General features: G+C 37.1%; 1 protein-coding gene across 4 annotated transcripts in view; it reads right to left on the bottom strand.

Annotated features, from left to right (window-relative positions):
- Dclk1 (doublecortin like kinase 1) overlaps nucleotides 1–26797 on the bottom strand; it is a 328262-nt gene that overhangs the window by 290703 nt on the left and 10762 nt on the right. For all 4 annotated transcript variants that reach the window (XM_005317099.4, XM_040281607.2, XM_021730402.3 and 1 more), the window contains exon 3: nucleotides 16211–16557. In XM_005317099.4, the coding sequence (XP_005317156.1) occupies nucleotides 16211–16557 (347 nt within the window). The remainder of the gene's footprint in view (nucleotides 1–16210; nucleotides 16558–26797) is intronic.

Below are 26797 nucleotides of genomic sequence, written 5' to 3'. Positions count from 1 at the left end.
GAATTCACAATGAGGTCTCTTTCCTTAAAAAGAGAGAAAAAGATAATTTTTAAAAGTCCTCAAAGATCTTGAATAATAAAGTGATGAAAGGACAAGTGGGGAAAATCTCCATGAAGAGGGAAAAGGAGAGATTATAAGATAATTGGATCTCGCCCAAGGAACAGACAATGCCCACGGAAACCATATTTATGAAAAAGCAGACAGATAGACAGCTTAAAATATGTTCATATCATTTGAGATTTAATCAGCCTATAAATGGTATTTTGGATCCTAACAAAGAAAGTATCACCCAACAGGGCACAGAGAAGTCAGGAATGAAGAAGGGATCTCTGGGGATCACCACTAAGAAATCAGAAGACAACAATTATTATTCCATCCTGCCATGAACATCAAGGGTTTTTATTTTCCTCTTTAGATACCTAAGCTTGAAATTAACTCAGAAATGCCTTATATGCAAGGACAAGTGCGAAGACAATATGTGATTTCACTGTATTACAATTGGCTGCATAATTTTCTCTGCCAAGTTCCTTATGGTACCCAACCCAGTGGTACCCAAGCTGAGCTGCAGAGGTGAGACTGTATCGAAGGCTCAAGGGATTCATTAAGTGAATCCATAATGATACAAATGACTTTGAAGGTAGATAAAAGTTGCAAATGGAAAACTGAAGTCAACATTTAAAAGTTGATGTGATTAAAAATCAGATCAGTGCTTGCTGAGCTGGGGCAGGATCAGGCATTGGCTGCAAACAGGCATGAGAGAACCTTCTGAGTGAAAGTATTCTAAGGCCGAGTCTACAGAGTTATTAAAATTACTGACTAATATACTTACAAAAGGTAAACTGTATGGCATGTAAATTATACCTTCATAAAACTTTCATCAATTGTTTTTAAGTTCAAAGCTGACGAGTTTTAAAATCCAACAATGGGCTGGGGATGTGGCTCAAGCGGTAGCGAGCTCGCCTGGCATGCATGTGGCCCAGGTTCGATCCTCAGCACCACATACAGACAAAGATGTTGTGTCTGCCGAGAACTAAAAAATAAATATTAAAAATTCTCTCTCTCTCTCTCTACTCTCTCTTTTAAAAAAAAATCCAACAATATTCTCAGCATAAAACTGTTGTATTTCTAGATACAAGTTACATTAAGAATCTTCCTTTTTTTAAAAAAAAATGTTCTTTTTCCACCGTTGGAAATGTAAATTTTTATGACAATCTAAAAAAAGGCCCTAGGTTTTTTTAAAAAATGACTCTAAATGGATTAATTTCATAATCCCTAACAATCCGAATGGCAACCAATTTAGAAAGAAACGCTTAGAAGAAATCAAGAGATTTCAGCAGCTTTCTCAACACTGACTTCTCTTTTTGCCAAGTAGTACATTCATGTTAACAAGCTTAAATTCTGACAGATCACCAGAATTTGATCATTTCAGAAGAAAAAGTATTTTAAACTCCAGTGGGCAAAGTTGATAAAGCTTAGAAATGGATCGTGAGCATTCTAACTAAAAAAGAATGCATGTGAATTTTTACTAAGTTCAAACATTTGAAAAACACCAGAAAGCATCAAGTACAGCATCACAGTTAAGAACATCCATCAGCCCCAATCAGGTACAAATCATTCAGGCCAGTTACGTTCCCCTGTTTCTGCCCATGTAAAATGCAGACAGCAATATTATCTACCATGTGATACCATTAATGTGGTTAAAAGGAAACAAGGTCCGCATAGGGTAAGCATTCAAAAAAGCTATCTTCTGGTCTGTTCTGGTTGAAGTTGTTTCTCTGGGTTGGGCTCACCATATAGGGTAATTATTCTCTTTTCTACAAAACCTCACAGCCAGGGACACTCCAGTCCTTCACTGTCTTGGAAAGGCAATTAGTCAGCAGTGTTCATGCCGACTGCACAAAATGTTTCCAGCTGTTGTAACAGAAAATATCTTCCAACTTCTGATCCATTGTGAAATGTGTTATCACTCATCTCCAGGCCTAGAACTGGTGTCATATCCCGGAACCGGCCTGACATACTTTTTTTTTTCAGCTGATGTCAAACCAAATATAAGATAAATGTGGCAAAGGAAAAGACACACAAGCAGGGTTCATTACAGTGGGATCATTAACACAGGCAAAAGAAGTGCCAGAGATAGAGAGCTTCAATAATTCAGACACACAGGGAAAGTCTCATTTTTTCCCTAAAATTAAAAAAAAGAAGAAATACTTTTAAAATCTCAAAAGCATTGTGTAGTTATTGTATAGTTAACTTCTCAAAATGAATTCATATTTCCTCCATTGTTCTCCTATTTCTCTGGTGCTTCGAAACAGACTCATGTGGGTGTGAAAAACCCCAAAGTCAAGTTTTCATACATTTTGAGAATGCTGTCAAGTTTTAAAAATAACTTCCCTCTCACTTTGACTGATGTGAGGAAGTAAACGGTGACTTTACGGATCTGACTGCCAACACACCTCTATGGGAAAGTGCAGGCTAATCAAACTGGAGGCTAATACACTTATTATTTATTTTCAAGATTTTTAAGTGTGCTATGGGCTTTGAGTGTGGGGACTAATTTTAATGGAAAGTTGTTTTACTGGCATATTGGTACATAAAAGTAAGCTTTTTTATATTATTTGAATTCTGAATGCATTAGAAATATCATTATGTAAACTATTAAATAGAATTTGTCTTTCAGTTATTTAAAATATGAAGGCAATGCTGCCCAAGAGTGTTTGAAGAGTCACACTACCAAAGAGAGCAAGGTCATCCACAAATATGATTAGCGTTATCAATCCATCTTTTCCTTATAGGAACACACAAGTGTGAAAATGCAAGTTTCTCCACCAGTGAATCCAGTAAGTCCTAAAAGGACATTCTCCCTTATAATTCTAGCACAGGGAATCTTTCCAAGCCTTCAGACCAGCTACTAAGAAAAAACAGACATTTCCATACCTGGCATAGAGTCTGGCATAGAGACCATGATTGATAGATATTTACAAAGCTACAGGAAACAAGCACATTCTGAACATGAAAAGGCATTTAGATTAAAACAGTAAAGCACCATCATCATGATAGAAACCACATGAAACTGTTGGTCCCATTTGGCAAAACCAAAGACTAGCCTGTAAATATCCTTTTGCAACAGGTCTTTGCTTTTATGGTTACTATTAACAATGAGCACTCTGCACAATAAAACAATGTATGAGATCCAATTTCTTCCAATTAAACACATCCCAAAGGCATCATAAAATGATCTAAGATTCTCCTTTTCTTGTGTGGCTAATTAATATCACTAAATGCAACAAGAACTTAATAAATGAGTGCATTTTTTTAAGATACACAGTGGCTCATCAATGTTCATAGCAGCTCAATTCACATTAGCTAAGCTATGGAATCAACCTTCAATAGATGAACAGATAAATAAAATGTGGTACATATACACAATGGAATATTACTCAGCCAAAAAGAAGAATAAAATTGTGGCATTTGCCAGTAAATGGATGAATCTGAAGACTACCATGCTAAGCAAAATAAGCCAATCCTAAAAAAAACAAAGGCTGAATTTCTCTCTGATATGTAGATGCTGAGTCACAATGAGGGCTGGGAGAGTAGAGGTTCACCTGATTACACAGGGGGACATGTGGGGAAGGGAGGGGAGATGGGAATAGGAAGGTTGGCAGAATGAATTGGACATAACTTTCCTACGTTCATATATAAATACATGACCAGTGTAACTCCAATCATGTACAACTACAAGAATGAGAAGTTATATTCCATGTGTGTATCATATGTCAAAATACATTCTACTATCATGTATAACTAAAAAGAACAAAAATTTTTTTAAAAGATACACAGTGGTTAAGCCTACCAATTTGACATGAAATACAAATGAAAAAGTAAAGGAATTTTTGTTATGGAATGAAATGATGATGTTAACAAGAAACAAGATGGCCAACATGCCTGAGATAATCCGTTCATAGGACATCCATCCTGGAAATAGTCTGAGAAATAGTAAGAAATTTTATTTTCCCCAGGACCATAGAGTCAACCAATAAACAGAATTAAAGCAATGAACTGGTTCTCCACATAGAGATCCCACTTACTACTGCTAGCACTTAATATTTTCACTCCAAGTTAGATATATAACTCTAGAGATACAGTTGGTTTTTCTCATTCAAAAATGTTCTATGGATGAGGTCACTAGGCATTGTATGGTTGTTTGCAAAACCCTGTCTACCGTGCAGCCACGGCCAATTGTCAGCTCAATTAAGTAAGTGACTCTTTCTAAGTCTTTTAACCTCCCAAACTGACTTAAGGAAACAGAATTCTGATTTCTAGGCAGTTACTTCACACCAGTTTACCATATCCATTGTTGTTCTCAACTGTCAAGTCTGTGATACACAAGATTCTTGGTCACTAACTCCCTAGAGATGCCAACGAGAAATTATCTTCAAAAGTTACCCCTCCATTTCCTGCATTTATTTAACATGACCTTATGTTCTTCTGGGAATTTTCCATTCTGAGGGTTTTCTCAAGTACAAGGATTATACCTGCCAACAGCTAAAGATCTAATAACAGATCCCATGAACAGTATTAATGACTTCCACTCACTTCTGCAGAAGATCTCTAGAAGCATGAGGAAAATACTCAATTTGTGCAGCACATGGCAGGGAGCATGCAGAAAATATCTTAACAGCACACATATGGACCTTGTGGGAACTGAGTACATTAATCTCTTGCTCAGGATCAACATACCCAAGTGTGTGCTCATCCTTTCCTGCATCTCTTAACCTCCATTTATTCTCCATACAGGAAGCCATCCATCCTCCACTGAGGCTAGATTGCAGTAAGAACACATTTCATACTAATGGACTGGCTGCTTTCCAGAACACTGTTGCTGGCAATCGTATCTTGCCATCTGAGGTTAACACTGGTATCGAGAGGATGCTGATGAAATTGCTAAATCAGCTAAAATTAATGTTTAATTCCATCTACCATGCAACAGCCAGACTTACCATCTTAAGTGGAGTCTGATGTTCCATTCATACTATTTGGTTTTCTGAGCCATCCATCTCAAACTTTAAATATGAATATAGATTACCTGAGAATCTTGTTGAAATGCACTCTTTAATTCAGTGAATCTGAGTGGAATATGACGGTCTGCATTTCCACACGTCCCTGAAGGTATGACTGCTGATGTTCCCTGACCAATCTTTTTAGAAAGGATTCTAAGAACAGGGATGAGAATATTCCGAGTACATAACAGGATTCTTCACAATTTATTTCTGTTGTGAAACTAGTTTCAGATCCCATACTACTACTCTGAAAAAGCATCAGAAGTAAATGACTAAGGATTGATAACACAGCTAACTTGGTGACAGAGTGCCTGCCTGGATGCAATGTGGCCCTGTGTTCCACCCTCAGCACTACAAAAAATAATAACAATAAATAAATAAATAAATAAATGTCTATGTAAAAAAAAATAGTGCTTACCTTAAGTTATTTTCTTTCTAGAAGACATAAAATGCAATTTTATCATACTACATGCCAAAGTATGTCTAGTTTACGGTCTTCTAAGAAGAGGGGGAAAGAGTATCTAATTTCAGATACTCCTCAACTTGCTAGAGCGTTACACTTGCTAACCCAGCATTAAACTGGAAATACCATGAGTTGAAAATGCATGGGACCCACCTAACCTACCACACACACCCTAGCTTAGCAGCACAGTACACAGTGGAGTCTTGGTTGTTTCTTCTCATGATCACATGGCTGAATGGCAGCTGAGGCCCTGCCACTGCCCAGCATTGCCAGAGAGTATCAGACTCGGTATCTGGCTAATCTCAGAGATGATTCAAATTTGAAATTCAAAGTACAATTTCTCTTGAATGCATATTGCTTTTACATCATTGTAAAGTAAAAACAAAACCATGGGTCAAACCGTGGTAAGTCAGGGATCAAGTGAACACTGAATGACTTTTCAAGAATAAGCACTTTACATCCATTTGTTTCTCGTTCTGAGTTTGGAAATCTGTCTTTACACTCAGTCATCTCACAGACAGGAGAAATTCTACAAAGGAGTCTCAAGAGAAGAAAGTACACGGGGTGATTGGCTTCAGGGGATCTTACACGAGTCAATGAAAGAACAAAGTTAGAGAAAGGATGACTTAATACACTTCCCACACAAATATGCACATTTCCATGTGAAGTTACCAGCAAGAAACCAAACTTTACACAAAATAAGATCTGAACTGCTGTTAAAAAGAAAAAGGCAACATAAATGGACCAAATTATGAACGAGAGCCACCTTGTCAATGAGACCATGGGTAGTTTTTATTTATCTTAATATTTTCCCATTTGCTTAAAAATCCTTTATTGACCGCATATTAATCTTACAATGAAAAAAAAAAGCCAATTAAAAATTAAATCTCCCATCTGTCCTTTTGTTTCTGGGTGATGTTGTTTACAACATAATTCAGATTTAAAATTGGGTTTTTTTAAGTTCCATTTAATTTCTGGAACTGCCATCTTTCATTTAATTTAGTTGCAAGGATTTAAACTAATCAGAAAAATCTGCTGCAACATATTGTATTCTGCCATCACAAACTCCCTTAAATCCTGTAGGTTAGTGTCTCTGCAATAATTGGCCAAATGCTTTTCATGAAAATCACTTATTGGCCCAGCACCAATTTTTAAATCCATGGAATGTATCGATCAATTCTTCTCTTTATTCACTGGATGTCAGGATCAATTCATCTGACTCAGATGGTAAGATTTTTCTAACAGAATAGCTATTGTTCCCCCCACAGGATAAAAATGCTCTCAATAGTCAAAATGCTCCAAAATGGACAGATGAGAGAGTCTTTCATGAAGCAGGAGTCCAACCTAGAGAACAACTGCCATGATGATCATTTTACCATCTGGGGTTACACTGGCTTCATTCACAGTTACACACCAACACAGCCCAGGGTGAGCAAGTCAGCTCCTACCTGACCATCACCTACATGTACTTTGCCAAATACTGGAGGTAATGTGCTAATGCAAGGAGGGTATAGCCCATGGCTCACCAGTCAATAGTCCACTCGTTTGGTTGTCTAATCATTAATTGAACAAGCATTTACCAGATCAGGACCTAGAGATTCAGAAGTCAGCAGGACACCTTCCTAGCTTTATTCTACAAAATCTGAAGGTGAAAACAGGCATGACAACAGGTTGGTATAGTGAAGAGTTGTGGGGCTATGTACGTTGGACAGTAATGGACCCCAAGACAGGGAGCTGTCAATTCTGCAAGAGGAAGTAAAGAAATGTTTCATAGACAAGGCCATCTTTGAATTGAAGCTTGAGAAATGGGTAGTTTCTTGCTTGGTAGAGTTGTATTGGTGATTCAGTCAAATTACACTGAATCACCAGTGTAATGATCTTCAGTGTAAATACAAGTAGCAACTAGCTCAGTGCTAAACTCAGAGAAGGTATTCAACAAACCCATTCCTGGAATGGGTTCCCATACCCTTAAGGAATGACTTGCACAATTAAAGAAGTGAAGAAAATAATATCTGGGTTGCATTCACAACTGACTGGCAATAAATGGGATGATAAAAACAGCATCATTATTAGTCCTGGTTATCCTAGTTCAGTTACAATGGAAACAAAGCACAATGGCCAATTCTATATTCATGAGGTTTCATAGCTACAAGTGTATATCTTTTCTGGTGCTGGGGATTGAACCCAGGGTCCTGAACATGCTGGGCAAGGGTTCTACACTGAGCTACATCCCCACCCCTGTATACTTTGAAGAAAGCCTGGAATACGAAAGCAGAAGAGAGAAGAACTAACATTTATAGAGGACTCACCATGTATCACTCTAGGGCCTAGACAGATTTTATCAACTAATTATCACACCAATATTATAAGGAATGCATTATTATTTTTATTTTAAAGAAAAGGAAAAATAGTGAGTTTATTTTACTAGCCAAGGCTCATACCATTCATGAGTAAAGTCTTGGTCTCATATACTGTCTCATTCCAAATTTCACACTGCTGTTACTACAACTTGAAGTGTTTCCATGTGAAACACACATATACAAAGGAAGACATGACTAGCCCATTATTAAGAGATTTTTAAATAATGAGTTTCCATGACACATTTAAAATATGTTTTTTTTCCCCAAAACAAAAGAACCCTTAGCTTTTCAAGTCACCAATAATTAGAAACTAACCACAATGCTAAGTTTGTCACATGTATTACTTAATTTAATCCCATGACAATTTATAAAGCAAGCATTATTATTTTTATTGCCATTATACAGAAGATGCAACTACAGATTATTATTCAATGTTAACTCTTCCCAGTAGGAGGATAGTGTGTCTTACGTAGAGGACAGATTTGAACTCAAGTCTATCAGTCTATGAAACTAGTATTTTCCTCTGTATCATGTTACCATAAATATCTATGCTTAAACTATAGCATTGACTCCAAATTCTAATAAATCATGAGGATGATTTAACATGTGCATAATAAGCAAATTTCCTCATTATAAGTAAACTCAATGTACAGAATTTTTAAGCTTTATCAGTAAGCTAGTGTATTAGTCAGTTTTCTGCTACTATAACAAATATCTGAGGCAATCAACTTATAAAGAGAAAATTTTTATCTTGGCTCACAGTTTTGAAGATTTTGTTCAGTTAATGATCAGTGAGCCCTGTTGCTTTTGGGACTTAGATAAGGCAGCAAATTATGGTAGGGAACCTGTGGCAGAGAAAAATGACTCATCTCATGTCTGGGAAGTGAAAAAATGGAGAAGGAGGAGGAGGAGGAGGAGGAGGAGGAGGAGGAGGAGGAGGAGGAGGAGGAGGAGGAGGAGGAGGAGGGGAAGGAGAGGGAGGGGAAGGGGAAGGGGAAGGATGGGAAGGGGAAGAGGAAGGGGAAGAAGCCAGAGACCCACAATCAGAATAATTTCAGGGCACACACCCAATGACCTACAGTCCTCCCACTAGGCCCCACCTCTTAAAGTTTCCAATAGTGCCGATTTCCAACAGATGCCAAGCATCTAACACATGAGTCCTTAGAGAATATTCAAGACCTAAATGCCTGCAGGTTGGGAAGCAAACTCAATTTTCCAGGCCTGAATGAGAAATCTCAAACTAGATTTTTCAGTCTAAAACTGAAGCCTAGGCCCAGCTGATTTTAAAGTCTTATTTCTTTCCATTTTATTAACATGCATCAAAGGCCAAGTCATGGCTGCTAGCCTTTGCAAAAGTAGCAGAAGTCACTAGGAGGCAATCCCAAAGCCATCATAAAAAATGTTCCAAGTATCCTCAATATACTACCAGGAGGAATTTGGGGAATATAACTTCTGAACTCAGAATTCATGTTATAGAAAACTGACTTTTGCTAAATCTAGCCAAAGCCTTAAAATACACATCCCTACAAGCATCCATAACTGACGACACTGTCAGAGGAATTCGGACTGGAAGAAAACAATTTGACTCTTTCACATTTGAAGGAATTAATATCTACCTAAGGACACATGTGGCAGATTAAATGTGGCATATTTAATCCTGCATATCAAAAGATTGCACCAAAGATATGCAATCTATTAGCATATTCTATTCTGAATGTTTTAATTCTCTAAAGGAAGTATCATAGTTATTTTTGAACTCCCTCTTTTTTGAAATCAACTAAGATATTTCCATCGACTCCCAACTCTAGTAAATCATGAGGATGATTTAACATGTGCTCTGAGTTTTTGTAGAAAATTTTAATTTGACATTTTAAAATATAAACTAAATTACTGATATCAAGTTTTATTTATACCAACTATAAACAAAACTAAAATGTGTTACATTCACTTTTATAACACAGGTAATGTATCAACTCATAATGGTAAAACTTTTATAACAAGAATAAAAGGTTTACATGTGCTTATAAGAAGTTTGAGCTGACATAGAAAAAAAGCTCTATTTTTAGAAAAGGAAAAATGTCACTATCACTGACAGCTACAAGAAAAATAATCTCCTTTTCTGGTCCAAACAATTCCAATCACATCCTAAAATTCCTTACTTTTTATTTAGAAACTTTTAGTTTTCATATTTTCTATGTTCATCAACTGTTATAGCCAAGGTTAGATGTGGTAGCAAAGTTTATGCTTATTTAAATTGTAAGAAGATATAACCAAAAGTCTCTAAACTCATGTGCATCAAATTATTTGTACTTCGACTAAAATAATATATTAAACACAAAAGAGATCATTTTGTGTTATCTGATTCATAAATCCCTATTGTCATTACTTTTTTCCTGAATTCCAACAAACTCGAATTCTAATGACCTAAAATGAATGGCTGTAATTATGATTCATTTATAGCATCTTTTGGTGTTTAGGTTTGGAATAGGTAATAGGGATTCAACAATCAAAAGATAAAGAGAAGACATAACTGATTAATTTATGGACACTCACTGATTTCCTTAACATGAAGCTATCACATCTGTTCTCAGTTTACCATCTAAATCAGTTTTCGAGTACAGCAGTCCTCGCTTATCTGTGGGGACATGTTTCAAGGTTCCCAGTGCATGCCTGGAATTGCAGGCATTCACATATACTATATATGTTCTACATATACTATGTAGAGTTCTATATATACTATGTTTTTTTGTTTCTCTATACACACTTATGATAAAGTTTAATTTATAAATTAGGCACAGTAAGAAATTAACAATAATTAATGATAAAATAGAATAAACATAACAATGATACTGCAATGAAAGTTGTGTAAATGTGCTTCCCACCCTTATTAAAATGTGGAATTTTCCATTTTATATTATCTGATGATGACTGACCTTGGGTAACCAAAACCCTAGAAAGACTATACTTCAGTTGAGTTCTAGAATTTTCCATATTAGGAAAACACAAACTGTTTGCTCATGTGAACATGCTAGCAACAGTGGAATTTACAAAGTGCATGACCTACATGAAACGTCTACATGATTAAAAATATAATATCCCTGACTTTTACGCCCCCTACTACCTAAGTATGCTGCAATGTTGTCTAGATTTTTAGGGTCAAATGGTAAATAAGATGGAATATGTTATATTGTCTACTTAAAGAACAATCTAATTTAGCATTACTTCATTCCAGAGGGAAGGAGGGATCACTGGGCAATACCTTATCTTTGATCTTTACCATATAAATTCCCTGCTTAGGCATTCACAGTTCTAAGACTTGCTGTTCTTTATGTTTCTAAGGAAGGACTCAATAATCACAGATTTAGCAGATTTAGCAGTTCCAGACAGCCAGATTTGCTTTTCCATAAAAGGATTCAGGAGATATATGCAAGGGTATCTTTGCAGCAAATCTTGTACTTTGGGGGCTTATTTTAATCACTTAAAAAATAGTCACACTCCAAATGACCTCCGGGAGCAGCCACTTGGCAGGGTGAGTGAATAATACAGAGCAAAGCCCCAACATCCTGACACACACACGTGATGGCAAGAAAAGAGACTCTCAGGCTCAGACTCCACAAATCCCCTGTGATACAGAGAACGGGGACGTGATTTTAACCGTGAACTAGCAAATGCCCTTTTTCTTAGTGTGTGTGTGTGTGTGTGTGTGTGTGTGTGTGTGTGTGTGTGTAGGGGTTTTAATCAAGACCAGACAAATAATGCATGACGGAAAACAAGGCACTGTAAGTATTTCCTTGGACTCCAGCCATGCCAGCCAAGAGCCTGATTACATGTTGAGCAGACTCACATACACTGCGAAGAAGGGGAAAGGTTATAGCAAACCTCTTACTTCAGTGTCCCTGAATGAAGAATAGAATTGAAATCATTAGAAAAGACTTGCTCACAGATAGGCTACTCTGTAGTCAGCACATTCTGACATCTTAAAGCTTCTGCAAAATCCTATTTGATGCAGCATTTCCAATATGTTGATTTCCTTTAGGTCAGCTTTAAAAATCTCAAAAAATGTTCGGTAAGACGAACTCCAGGGTTAGGGCTTCATGCAAACCCAAGAGGCAACAATCAAGGAGGCCAGGAGCTGGTAGGAATGAGGGAGGGCATCATGTGGTCTATGCCCTCCAGGGCGCATCTCCTCTGGGTGACGCATTAAACAGTAGGCACAGGCTTTTATGGTTCCATTGTTAAAAATCTCAGCATCAACAGTATCTATACCGAGGATACAACTGCTGGCTGCCTGAAGACAATGAGAAAAACTATTTCTGTTTCCATACAATCCTCACCACCCACTGACCTGCAGTAATTAAACTATTCTGTTTATTTCCCCCCCCCCCCCATAATACTGGAGATTGAACCCCAAGGGCACTGAATCACTGAGGTTCAGCCCATCCTTTTATTTATTCATTTATTTATTTAAATTTTATTTATTTATTTCATACATGACAACGTGAAATGTGAGACCGAGTCTTGCTAAGTTGCATAGACTGATCTGGAACTTGAAACCCTCCTGCCTCAACCTTTTGGGTAGCTAGGATTACAGGTGTGCACCACCACATCTGGCTCAAGCTATTAATTGTTCAAGTAATTCTGTTTTCTCAATACAAAAAAAAAGATGCCTTTAAATAGCTTACTCAGTGTTGGAGTTTCCACATTGTTTATGAGTTTGATACAAGGACTCAGTTAAGCTATTAAAAAATAAAAAGGCAGGACAAGATGATGTCCTGTCTGTAATCCCAGTGGCTCGAGAAACTGAGGCAGGAGTAGGGCAAGTTCAAAGCCAGACTCGGCAAAAGCAAGGCACTAAGCAACTCAGTGAAACCCTGTCTCTAAATAAAATACAAAATAGGGCTGGGGATGTGGCTCAGTGGTCCAGTGCCCCTGAGTTCAATCCCCAGTACCCCCTGACCCCCTAAAATGATGATGTCCTATTGGCAGCTTGTGGACCCCAGTGCCACCATGGATAGAGTAAGATGCCATCCCACTAGGCAGCCCGTCATTCCACAGGAAAGCTTTGAGGAAAACGGCTTATTCTCTGAGGCTCATCAAGCCCCAGTCTTTGCCAGGGATGTCAATTGGACTCTAACTTACTGCTTATTGGACAGATTTCTCTTTTGAACTGAAACAATTCTAAAGAGTCCTGAGGTCCACGGGAAGCATTTCTGTTCTCACTGTGAACCCAAGCAAAAAGTCTTTATGTTCATTCTACTTTATCAGCCAATCCCTCTGCAGTTGTTTTTACTACTCCTGCTATGAAAAGAGCATGATATGACAGAAGAAAGGCCACAACAGCAAACTGTATGCTTGCTAAAAAATGAACGATCAAGTACAACAGCCAGCAGAAGGACTCCAGGGAAAATAACACTATATACATTCATATATGATCAGAAAAGAGTCAAATAATATTCCTTGGACAGATTACTCCTGCTGTCGTTTGAACTCTGAAGGTGGGACAGGTCCATGTCTTAAAGATCTGTTCCCCAGGTTGGCACTATTAGAAGATGGCAGAATGCTTAAGGGATGGAGCCTAATGGGAGGTCTTTAGGTCAATGAGCGCTGCCCTTGAAGGTCACTGTGGGAGCCTGGCCCTTCCTCACGCTCTTTTACTCCCTGCCCTGAGGTGAATGACTACTACTCACCATGTGCCACTGCCATGATGTGTTTTCTTTCCACAAGCCCAAAGCTTTGGAACCAACCAATCATAGACTAAAACCTCTCAAACTGTGAGCCAAAATAAATGATTTTCTCTTTGTAGGTCAAAAATCTCAGGTTTCTTGTTAAAGTGTCAGAACACTGCCTAACTTTAAAATCTCACCAGGCATGGTGGCACACACTTGTAATCCCAGCAGCTCAGGAAGCTGAGGCAGGAGAATCACAAGTTCAAACCCAGCCTCAGCAACTTAGCCAAGACCCTGACTCAAAATAAAAAATAAAAAAGGACTGGGGATATGGCTCAGTGATTAATTGTCTCTGGGTTCAATCTCTGGTACAAAAAAGAAATATATATATATATATATATATATATATATATATATGTATGTATATTTATTTATGTATTTATTTCCTCAGTACCTTTGTGTGCTGCTTAAACATCTCTGTGGCAATCCAGTGTTTTCCAAGATCTGGAGTAAGACTGGTTCAAATTCTACCTTCACCATTTATGTGTAGTCTTGGACATGTTTTTAATAAGTTCTGTGCCTTTGTATCCTCATCTGATAAATGGGAATAATAATCCAGTTGCTATAAGGATTAAATGTGTTAATACATGCAAAGCACTCAGAATGATGCTTAATAAAGCTATTATACTCACGATAGTACAAAACTGATTTCACATGTATTATCACAGTTGATCTCATAAGCACTTTATAAAACAGCAGTGATGGTTTTATCCATGTTTTGTTGGTAAGCATAATGAGGCTAAGTTACTTATATCAAAAAAAAAAAATCTGTGGATGAGCCAAGATTTGAATCCTGGTCTGTTGACATCAAACGTGGGATTCTTTCCCATTACACCCAATTATTTACACGTACAGCACAGCAAACATACCACCATAAAATATTGACATTAGATGCATTTAGAACATAAGGAAACAAATGAGAACAAATAGTATCTACTCTAGGAGTTTATTCTTCTGATAAACATATTAACTGATCAGTTCATGTAAAGACTAGCTAGAAAAGTGAAAGCTGATTTTTTAGACTCATTACAATAGCAATTTGGAATCCCAAAAATTCTGAAATGGGAGGAGGAGGAGAAAGTCTCAACAAAATGTATTCTTCATTCTAAATTTTACTTTTGATGAAAACAGATAAATTTTCATCTTGAGAAAATACACGGAAATGCAAAACTTCAGAATGGTGGAATAAATCCTCAGAAAGGGAACCAGAAGGCTCAAATATCTTAATATGCAATTTGCCATCTTAATGCTACTTTAATTCATGGACCAGCAGTGGACTTTGTAGTCACTGATATATTGATGACATTCAGGCTTTAGCTTCTTAGATCTACAAGACAAAATCTTATCGCTAGAAATCCTTATCCACATGCAAGTGTTATGAGACAAGCAGAAGATTGGTCAATATAAATAAATAACTGACACATATTCCTTCATTCCTAATGAATTTGTATAAGTTTGAGCATTTAAATGGATCCCTAGGGGAATAATTCTCTCATGCCTAACACTCTTTGTAGTATTAGCATCTATTCTAATTCATTAAGTTTAAATGTGTTAGCCTTCAAGAACTTGCATGAGTCTTCTATTTAAAAAGATCAATCTCTTAATTTACGAATCCAGTTTTGATTTTAAGATGAACTCCATATACAAATCATTCAAATTATCCCTCAAAATTAAAAAAGGCATTTCGATAGTCACATTAAAAAATAAACTTCAAGCAAAGATAGAAATGTTAAAAATGATCATCTTAAACAAGACACTGTTAAACTATGAAAGACTAGAAATCACATTGTACTTTTGATCAGTGTTTCTTTTTTTAATCAGTTCACCATGGGTCCTGTCAAATCTTTACAAAAGTCTCACAAGGCCCTGAAAGCTAATACCTCCTTTCTGTTCATCTCACCTTAAAATTCCCACTCATCAGGGACTGGGGAAATAGCTCAGTTGGTAGAGTGCTGGCCTTGCATGCACAAGGCCCTGGGTGCAGTCCCCAACACCACACACACACACACAAAAATGTCATTCATCCATGTGGATAGATGTGTATTTCACAGCTAAAGAGACCTCCCTTTCATTTTAATTGTAAAATTATATTTTTAATACAAGATACATAATTTTCTAGATATGTGCACCCTAAAGCCAACAAGATGATGATATGTCATACCTGAGACTTACATTGTAAAATCTATAGTATTTAAATAAGTCTCAGTGAACATTCCTGAAACACAGAATCATAAGATATTACTCACATCATTGACCTCCACACCGTACATGCATGAGGCTCTACAACATAGGGCAAAATTGAAAACACATGACTGAAATGCATCATTATGCAAAGCAAATGATACTGAAAAAGTAGAAAGCCCGAATAACCATTGACTCTTCAAAGATAGATTTTATTCTGTACTTTGTATCCATGATTAATTCTTCCCAGCACAAACCTTGGTCCAGCTTGAGATCAACAAGCGCATGCTTGCTGGGTAAATGACCCAGGTCTCTGTGACTTGAGCAAAATGCATGCTTTGGATCCCCATGGTGTGGCACACACACCCCCAACTCCCTGATTGGTCCCTGTGAAGTCACAGTCCTACCCAGACCCACCCTTACCTGTTTGCCATCCAGAGTGTACAGGCGCTTCACCACTCCCGAGTCCAGCTTGATGGCATCGGTTATGTCAGTGAGGACTTGCTCAAAGGAATGAGCCGTCTTCTTGTTCAGCAGAATCCTGACAGCTTTCCGCGGCTTCACTCCACTCCTGATGATGGTGACCAGCTTAGGCCGAATGAAATCCTTATTCTCACGCACCTCCGAAGGGCTGCCTTTGGCAGTGGCCAGTGAAGACACTGCCCTGGAAGCTGAGGTGGTCTTGACATTCACTGACCAGTTGGGGTTCACATTCTTGGTATACTCCAGTTTCTTGAAGGGCTCTATTGAGCCGCACACATAACTCTCTCCTAAGAAAGAGAGAAATAGATTTAAACCGACACTAAGCTAAACTTATTTCTTTTTTTTTCCCTATTTTGTCTTTCGTTTCTCTTTTTCCCCTTATCGTCAAAAAAGAAAAAATGCTGCAACTTTTCATACAATACTGGAGTGATGAATAAGGAATGAAAAAGAAAGATTTCCAACTTCTCATCTGGTTCTCTCGGCAACAGATTGGAATCTTGGAAAAACAAAAAGTATTCCTCCTTTTCTTTGTCTTGGAATTAGTGACAGAAATATTGTTTTGCTTGAATCAGCCTAGAGAGGTATGAAATTGAACTCAAAATAGAAAATATTTGGGGGGACTTAGGAGTATAAAATGTGTAGAAAATTTCAAAATCAGAGGTCTCGTGCTACCTGAGATAATTTAAAATCTGAAAGTGGATCAAACACATCTTCTTAAAATAGTTATGAATTTATAAATGTATTGAAGTATATGCTAAACATTCCATAGCCAAGTAGCTTCCTAAACTGACTCTATAATAAAAATAGTTAAATTTATATTTAAAATGACTGTTTAACATTTTTTTAATTTAAAAGAAATAAAATGACTCTAACAGAGAATCTTTAAATGAAAATACTCAGGCTGTTAGGATGTGGATAACACACAAAAGAAACTAACACATGTACCAAAAAGATGATAAGTTATAAAATGGCTGTTCTAAATACAGATTTCATAAAGTTAAGTAAAAGCATTTTGCAATTGAAGATTTTATAATGGATTTTTTATGTGTTAATGTCTTTATAACCAGGAAAAATGCTTAAAAAGCCTACATAATTGCAAGTAAAGTGACCTAGACCTCATCTAACACAACCCATTTACTTTTATCTAAATCCTTGGCCTATTTTTAAATTAATGGTGCAAGCATGCAGGGCCACAGAATTAAGGATCCACAAAAAAATAACAGAACCAGTGTTTCAAAATTAAGAAAGGATAGCTAAATATTATCAAACATTTATTTTGAAATTTTTTTAAAAAATATTTCATTCTAATGTATTACATATAAGTTATGCATCACCAGAAATTGCACATAACAGTATAAGTTAACTAACCCCCAACCCCTGGCAGAGCATCACTTGCCCTAACTATGTTTTCATCAGGATTTAAGCAGATAGCAAAAATATATATGAGAGTGCTACAACAGTGGCATTTTTTAATGCTCATTGGAAGAGGATCATGAGTGTAACAGTGGGAAAGAGGTCATCAGAAATTTTAGTTCAAGACTTGGCCTCTCCAAGCATGTGACCATGGACAAGTCCCTAGATGTCTGAGTGGTAGTTTGTCTGTAAAATAAAACCTCACTGGGTTTTTATGAAGGGCAAATTAGATAGTAGAGGGAATGGGGATATAGATCAGGGGTAGAGTACTTGCTATCTTATACAAGGCCCTAGGTTCAATCCCTAGCATTGGGAAAAAAATAAATTAGAGATCAAAGTGACTTCAACTACACATTGCAAGTGAGAATGACTTGAAGTGGCGTTACCCTAATTGTGCATAAGCTTGAAAGGAAAAGTAAAAACTAAATTACTAAAATCTAAATTACTAAAAAAGGTCTTATGTTATTAGTTATTAATTGTTCTTAAACATGGTTACCAGGGATTTCACATTGGACCCACCTCAATGAGAATGTCCCTAATATTCCTCCCCAAAAGTACAAAGCCCATAGCATCCCTGGATAAGCCAGCCTTTGTCACAGTTCTGTGCTAACTGAAGATATGCAATTGCATGGTTATTTGTAAGTTTTGCACACTAAGGTAATTGCTAAAAGCATAGAGGGGTTGGCATCTCAACAAAGAAAACTTTTAACTTTAGAAAAACAGTTGAGTTAGAAGAGGGTGGAATTTTAAGAGTGTAACAATACTGAATGGACTTGGAGGAAAAACACATTCATATTCTTAGATAAAGTACACTGAAAGTCTTCAGAACCACTATGAAGCATGTAGATTGGACTCAAGCAACAAAAAAATAAAATAAATGGACATTAATCTGTGCTGTAACTGTGAGCTCCCCTGCCTTCATTGCCCACTAGCGTGGGAATCATGGAGAAGGACATGAGGCTCCAATAAAGGATGATGGTGGGCTAAAGGAGGAGGAATCCAAGATCAGACATCACATGGTGCTCAGTCATCTAGAGTTTGCTCCACTTTTCAGAATTTCAGGAAAAGCTAGCATGGATAGTGTTCATTGACTGTGCAAATAAATTTACAACAAAACTATTTGGCTCCACATTTTTACTTTTACCTTAACTGTAATTTTGAACTTCTCTCTACCACTAAAGATGTGGTCTCTACCTTAACTCAGTTAAATTAAAGTTGATTGTGTTTCCTGATATTTTTTTTTTTAATGAGCTTTTCAAGCTGGGCGATATGTCATACACCTGTAATTCCAGTGACTCAGGCAGCTGAGGCAGGAGGATCATGAGTTCAAAGCCAGCCTCAGCAACTTAGAAAGGCCTTAAGCACCTTAGCAAGACCTGTCTTTAAATAAAATATAAAAAAAAAAACGGGTTGGGGATGTGGCTCAGTGGTTAAACGCCCCTGGGTTCAATCCGCAGGACCCCCGCCCCCCAAAAATGAAACACTTCATCTCTCAATAGCCATAAGGAATTTGTTCCAGGATCCCCTGAAGATACTCAAATTCTATACCATTTTAGACTCTGGGTACTTGCATAGAAACTAAATATACATTTTAAGTTATCTCTAAATGACTTGTAATACCTATTACAATGTAAATGCTATATAGGTAGTTGTTAAACTGTATTGTTTAGGTAATAATAAGAAGAAGAAACAAAAGTCTGTATTTCTTTAGTATAGATGCAATTAAAAAAAACATTTTCAATCCATATTTTCATGGATGTGGAACCCACAGATACAGAGGGATAAATATAATGTGCTAATATACATGTAATTGTAAATTAACAAATATGATTATACTGAATGGGAAGAATATATATAGTCTTGGTTTAGTCAAACAGCTCTGGATATCCAGTGTTTAATTTCTTAGTGAGACAAAGAATTAAAAGATAAATTATAACCCTGTCTAGAGAATTATTTATAGGTTACATTCAAGTCTCAACATGAGGTATGCATAAGAGCTACTCCAAAATTATAAAATAAGACTTGATTACTGTATCATATTCCCTCCTATATACACTAAGCCCCTCCAAATTCTTGGCATAACTTCTACTTCAATAATAAAATAAAAGTGAATTTATCTAAAAAACCGAGGTGTATTTGATCAAAATAGCCCAAAATTTGCTTTGAAAGTCTTCCATTACTTTCTATAGGTGAAGTTAAACAAGGATGGCAAGATTGCAAAGCTCTTAGATCATTTAAAGGAAATATTATAAAAATCTGTTCAGTGGTGTTACTGGAAATTACAAAACTGATTGGTTATCATATGGCCAGTTTGGGTTTGTTTGTTTCAAGATATGATCTCCCTATGTTGAATCCTGAACACAAGTGATCCTCCTGCCTCAGTCTTCTGCATAGCTGGGACTGCAGATGCAATGCCACCAGCCTGGAATACTGCTGGTTCCATTTTAATTTGTTCAAGCCAAAAAAAAAAAAAAAAAAGAAAATCTATGATAAGACGGATCCTCCACTTGAAATGTAATACTCTGGGTGTCTAAGCCACCCCAACATATAATAAGAACAGCAGATACAGCACCTGCCAAAACTTTGGTAGCATTTACAAAGGCCAAAAGTTAATATCTGCTTTTATGCAAAGAGAGAGAGAAAGAAAATGATAACTACAAAAGGTAAGAAAACAAAACATGAAATTATGTTTGCATCCATCCAATACCCTCTAAAATGTCAATTTAAAAAAACAGTGATTTCTTCTCTGAGAAATTTAAGTATTTTCAGGAAGTTCAAAGAAAAATATTTTTATAAACAGATTATATTTAAGACAATGAAATATCCATGGTTTTGTTTTTTTAATCACCTATGAATGTTAAAGTTATTCTATTTACCATTATTTTTCAAAGGGGGGGGGAATAAATTTTCTCTAATAAAGTTCATTAAAAAAGCTTACAAATTTTCTCTAATAAAGTTCATTATAAAAAGCTTACAAAGGTAATTCTATCTTGCCATTAGCTCCTATTTTTAAAAAATATCTTTTTAGTTGTTGCCATCAACAACTTTGATTTATTTCTATGTGGTGCTGAGAATCGAACCCAGAACCTCATATATACTAGGCATACTAGGCAAGTGCTCTATCACTGAGCCACAAGCCCAGCTCTAGCTCCCATTTTTAAACTATAATATTTCCATTTTAAATAAGTTCTCTAGGCACCATTGAAAATTTTTGGTAATGAGGTACTAGTTCCCTGGTTGATCCAGGGAACAGTAGCTATGAAGAAGATCCTTCACAAGACTCCATATTGGGAGATTCTAGAAGTTTGTCCCATTTCCCCTTAATGCTGGAGTTTCAATGATTAGGAGCTGTGACTCACAAGTTCTAGTTCTGACATTACTTGGCATCAGCTGAAAATGATCTAATTCCCTCCCATCCTTCATATTACTAAAGGTGGTGCCTCTAAAATACTTTTAAGTCTAAAATGTGGCATGTTAAAAAGTAGATTAAATGAGAGATATCCGCAATATATTTCATTTTCCTAGAATATAGATTTTCTTATTGAAAACTCTCGCAATTAAATTTCACTTTGTGAGTTATGGCAAAATTTAGAACTCAGATATTGAAACTTTTGAAAGTAAACTGAGTTTAATTACATGAAGAATTATTTACAGAATAAAATATCATTGCCTGCCTTCTGGACACGACATTTTATGAGCCAAGTCAGATATGCACAGCAATATTTCCTATCTACCTGGAAGGCAACAGTTTAAGGAGATGATTTTCATGGTGCTATAAAAGGCAAGGAAAAAGATTACCCAAAGGCACTTATGGGTTATTCTTCCACAGAAGTTTTTCATAATATAATGGTATATAAAAATAAACTTACAGAAAATAAATGTGAATGCTATGTCAGACCTGTGGGAAAATGTCAACTTCTCAAAATCAGATCAGAAAATTCATCAGAAAAACACCATGAAGGAAAAAAAATATGACATACATTTTGTTTTGAAATTTAAAACAAATACATTTGAAAAGTAGAGAGACTAAAATTAAAAAGGGAAAAAAAGACTGGGGACCTATAATACATCAATGGCTTAATATAATTGCAAAGCTTATTATAATTTACAAAAATACAAGGTTCTAAAATATATGGCAAAGGACAAAAACAAAAACAAAGTAGATACAATAAATAAGCAGGAACATTAAATTAATAAGAATCCTTTTGGAAACAACATGACAAAATGTATTTGGGGCCATGAAAATATTGGTATCTCCAACCCATAATCTCATTGCTAAGAATTTCTCCTAAGAAAATGACAGAACAGAAAATAACAGAATTGCAACAAGTATCCACAGCATTAACAATCTTCTAAATTGTCAGTAGTAAATACAAGAATTAGCCACTCTGGGTAGTGAAAGAAACCTAAACCACAAGCCTGTCCTCAAGAACTCAGAAAGCAATACATGTATATGAAAGGATTCCATCACAAGGCAGCAAGTGCTAAGTGCTAAATAAGTAGTATGGGCAATCCTAATTCAGAGAAGGAAGTCTCTTTCCACTTCCCACCATACTGTCAAAGAGGAGATGGAATTCACACCAACCTTGGAAGCAAGGATATGATTTCCCTTGGTAGAAAAGACAGAGGAGAGCAAGTCATATAAATAATAATAATAATTATTATTATTATTATATGCTCTATTTCACAATATAGTAGAGAATATATAGTCATATTTTTTCCTCAGAAAATAAAATAAAATTGTTTCCTTAAACAAGCAAGTTAGATAAGACTGCAGTAGTCACTATAGTTTCTATGTATGATCAGCCTGGGGTGTTTATAGGACACATGGGCTACAGTGTAAAGGAAAGGCCAGAGGTGGACTATAGGGGATAGAAGTCAAGATACCATCTTTATAATAGACAAGGAGAGGATATGAAGAACTGAACTTTCATATATACTCTAGGGATGGAGAGTAGTGGATGCTATGAGATGTAATTAGTAGGTACAATCAATAGAATTGGCATATAGGTTAGATGTGGAGCCCCAAGAGAATGTGCATCAATGATGACACTGAAACTTCTCTTTTGGTCTACTTTCCATACACCACAGTGGGTGAAATAAGAAGGTGAATAGGTTTGGATTAAGTGGTCAGGATGCAAATTAATTTGACTGCAATTTCACCTGTAATCCTCACCATCAGATTTACACTAAATTTGAAGTACTTACAGCCATTTGAAGATTTCAAGCAAACAGGAAATAATATAATTCTGGAGTTTGGAAAAGAGATGGATGTGGCAGCTGTAACCAGGGAAATGGAAGAAAATGCTCAGGGAAAATGCCCATACCCCATTGGAAAAAGCTGAAATCCAGGGTAAGAAAAATATTTAAAGACAGCCAACTCCACTGCTGTGAACCCAACATGAGGCAACAACACATCATGGTAGAAGGACCCAGAGGAAGAAAACTGCTCAGCTCATGGTGAGAAAGTGGCATGTAAGCGTGGGAGTGGGGGTGTGGGGGGTTAGCTACAGGGAAGATGAACCCTTCCAGGGCATGCACCCAGGGACCCACCTCCTCTAGTCATGCCCACCTGCCTACGGTTACCATCCAGTCAGTCCATTCAAACTAGGATGGACCTATCCAGCTACAGATCTCATAATCTAATCATTTTATTTCTATTCCTGATTAACAGGAGCTTTAGGAGGATACCTCCTATCCAAACCATATCAACTTGCAACTATCATGCTGGGCTGGGGGGACTCCATCGGCTCTCTGTGCCAATTGTCCCGGAACTGGCAGGAACCGGCAAGAACTCAAGGGGAACTCCAAAGTAGTGGGCACCGAGGCAGTAGGATCTGCCCTAATCCCAGAGTCGCCCTATTCCCCCCCCCCCAGGGTCACCTTTCAACCATTCCCTCTGGCAAAAATGCCAGGCGTCATTCTGACTAAACTGTGGCTCTCAACAAGTGTAATGATCCTAGTGGAGTGGTTGAAACAGAATTGAAAGCTGAGGAAATAGAGATAGAAAAATGCAGATTTTTTTTTTAACTGTAGAAGATCTTTTGGTTTAAGAAGTCAGCAAGATCAAGGCAAGAATTGTTTAGATTGTGAGAGACTTGTATGTCTGTAAGATGAGAGGATGAGCATGGAGAAGCTAGTGGTGGAAACAGTTATTTGAATGTCCGCCATGTAGCAGATCACATTCTAACCCATTACATTTCATCTGTGATCCTCACCACAGCCTCATCAGCTAAGTACTGAGATGCCTCTTATCATGGAACCCACTGAGGCACAATGACCTGGGTAGCTTGCCATCGGTCATATAGACAGTAAAGGTGGGGACAAGATTCAAATAATATAGGTGGTCCAATTCCAGAGACTGTGTTTTTAATCATGATGCTATACACCCTCCAAGGAGGGTACTCATTATACCCTAAGACAGGAGAGAAGAGAAGCCCAGAGATAGGAGAAGACAAGAAAAGAGAATAGCTGAGCTGCAGCCAGCAGTGCTGTGTATATCAGTGGGTTATATGACATAAGCCCAGATGGGAGGAAGGGGCAGCAATGGAATTGCTGAGAGACGCACATTAAAAATTATGGGCCACATTCTAGAAGTAAAGAGAAGAGACGTTATTAAGCCAAGGTGCAACACAAAGTAATCTATTTGTGGCCAGACTTATAGATAGGAAATCTGGTTTGAAGACTCTTGTATGTGACTTGTGTGAATCTGAAAGGAGATAATCTGAGACAAACTGAGAGGAATGGAAAAGAGGGGTGAATACGAACATGTTATAAAGGAAAGACAACTAAACTATGTATCTTTAGCTTAAGACCCCCATTAGAATAGCACAAGAAAGAGACAAGCATCTAGTATGAAAATACGGAGTTAATATTTCATTTTTTAAAACATTTTTTGCATTTTTCCAACTTTTCTACAAGGCTCACTGTAGAAAAACTTATCACTCATTCAGACAAAGAAAGTGTTACACTATTGTTAAACAATAACCGGGCCTCGAAAGCTATATTAATGGTGATAGGGAGGAGAAAACAAATTGAAGAAAAGTCTCGAACAGAATCTGTAGGATTTTTCTGGAAGTTTGAATTTGAAAGTTAAAAGAAGGAGATGTGAATTGAGGTGTGTTAATGTAGGCGTGTTTTAGTTCATTCAGGCGGCTGTGTAAGAATGGCTTCCAGAGACTGGGAAGTCCAACCTAAGGCACTGGTGGATTTGGTGGCTAGTCAAGCCCCCTTCTGTGCAGATGGCATCTTCTTGCTGTGCCCTCACTGAGGGAACAGTAAGGCAGTGCTCTGAGGCCCCTTTTATAAAGCAAATAATCCTGATCATGAGAGCTCCACCCCCATAACCTAGGCACCAAAAGCCCCACTTCTTAACTATCACTTTGTTGATTAAGTCTCAACATATGAATTTGGTGTGTGTCACGGGGAGGGGCAAGTCACAAACATTAGGACTTAGCAGGTGATGACACATTGAATAAGATTTGAAATATGAAAGAAATATGAATTCTACATAATGGGGGGAAATGAGTTCACATTTTATTCATGTTGAATTGGAAAGCAGTAAGGATTAGACTCAGTTGAATACATCCAGGTGGTTGGAGTTCAAAAGAGAGTTTGAAGACAGGAATAAGTCATAAAAGATGGGCCAAAAATAATGGGAGCTAATGAGATCACAGAAAATGACCCAAAAACAGGAAAGTGGAGGACACCATTCATGTGTAAAAATGTAGCAAATAAAGAAGGAAAGAGAAAATCACCAATAGAACACTAGAGCAGTCATTCCTATAGGCAAGAGCCATCAACAAATGCCAAGATTCATAAGCAAAAACTTCAGGAGAAGTAAGATGTTTACAAAGACTCAAAGTTTCTCCCCAAAATATTTGTTAACCACCAAGGGGGAATAGTAATATTATGGTTTGGATATGAAATATCCCCCACAAAGACCCATGGACTAAGGATCGTTCCTGAGGGCAGGGATGTTCACAGGTAGGCTTTGAGCAAGTAACTGGATCATGAGGTCTGTAACCTCATCAGTGAATTAATCTATTGATGGATTAATAATTTGATGACATTAGTGGGAGGAAGTGGAAACTTCAGGAGGTGGGGCCTAAAGTTTGGAGGAAGTAGATCACTAGAGGCATGCCCAGGAAGAGTATTTCTTGTTCCCAATCCCATTCTCTTTCTCTGAGGCACCACTGCAGTGATGTGATCAGCTTTCCTCCACCACAACCTTCTGCTATGATGTCTCTGCCTTGTAGTCAGCTGACCATGGACTAAAACCCCTGATACTGTGAGCCAGCACAAACCTTTCTTCCTTTAAGTTGTTTTTCTCAGGTATTTGTCACAGTGATGACAAGCTGACTACTACAATAAGTTTAGAGAGAAGATAGTTGGCAACAGCCCCTTAACCAACTGTTCCTGGGTAACTAGTAATAAGCATAGAGGCAGACATCATGTACTCCTTGAAATGATGCACACAATATCATTTGAAATGAGGACACAATATCACTTCTGTGGAATTCTGGCCAAAAATGTCTAATACCAACCTAACTGTCAGACAAACCCAAATTGAGGGACTGTCTACAAAATAACTGACTGGTATTCCTCAAAATAGTCAACATCATTAAAGACAAGGAAAAAAAATGTAGAACTAATAGAAATTAGAGAAAATGATGGGGAAATTACAATTAAATGTGATGATATGTGATTCTGGAACAACAACAACAAAAAGAATATCAGTGGGGAACTAATGAAAGTCAAATAAAACCAGTAGTTTAGTTGCTGTAGTGTACATTAGTTTTGTTCTGGGTCCATGGTTTTGCAAGATATTCCATTATGGAAGATGGGTGAAAAGTATATAGAAAATACTTTTAAACATTTTCTGTAAGTTCAAATTAATTTCAAAAAGAAACACTGAAGAAATGAAGCATATGCTCTGGAAAAAAAATAAAGTAAAATTGAATCCCCACCTCATATATGATACCAATATGATTTCCATTAAAATATTTTTAGGGCAGGGGTTGTGGCTCAGAGGCAGAGCACTTGCCTGGCATGTGTGAAACACTGGGTTTGATTCTCAGCACCACATATGAATAAAAGAATAAAATAAAGGTC

The sequence above is a fragment of the Ictidomys tridecemlineatus genome, chromosome 6 (genome assembly GCF_052094955.1).
Source record: "Ictidomys tridecemlineatus isolate mIctTri1 chromosome 6, mIctTri1.hap1, whole genome shotgun sequence".
Taxonomy (NCBI): Eukaryota; Metazoa; Chordata; class Mammalia; order Rodentia; family Sciuridae; genus Ictidomys; species Ictidomys tridecemlineatus.
Note: the sequence above shows the minus strand (reverse complement) of the source record. Positions and strands in the feature narration are given on the sequence as shown.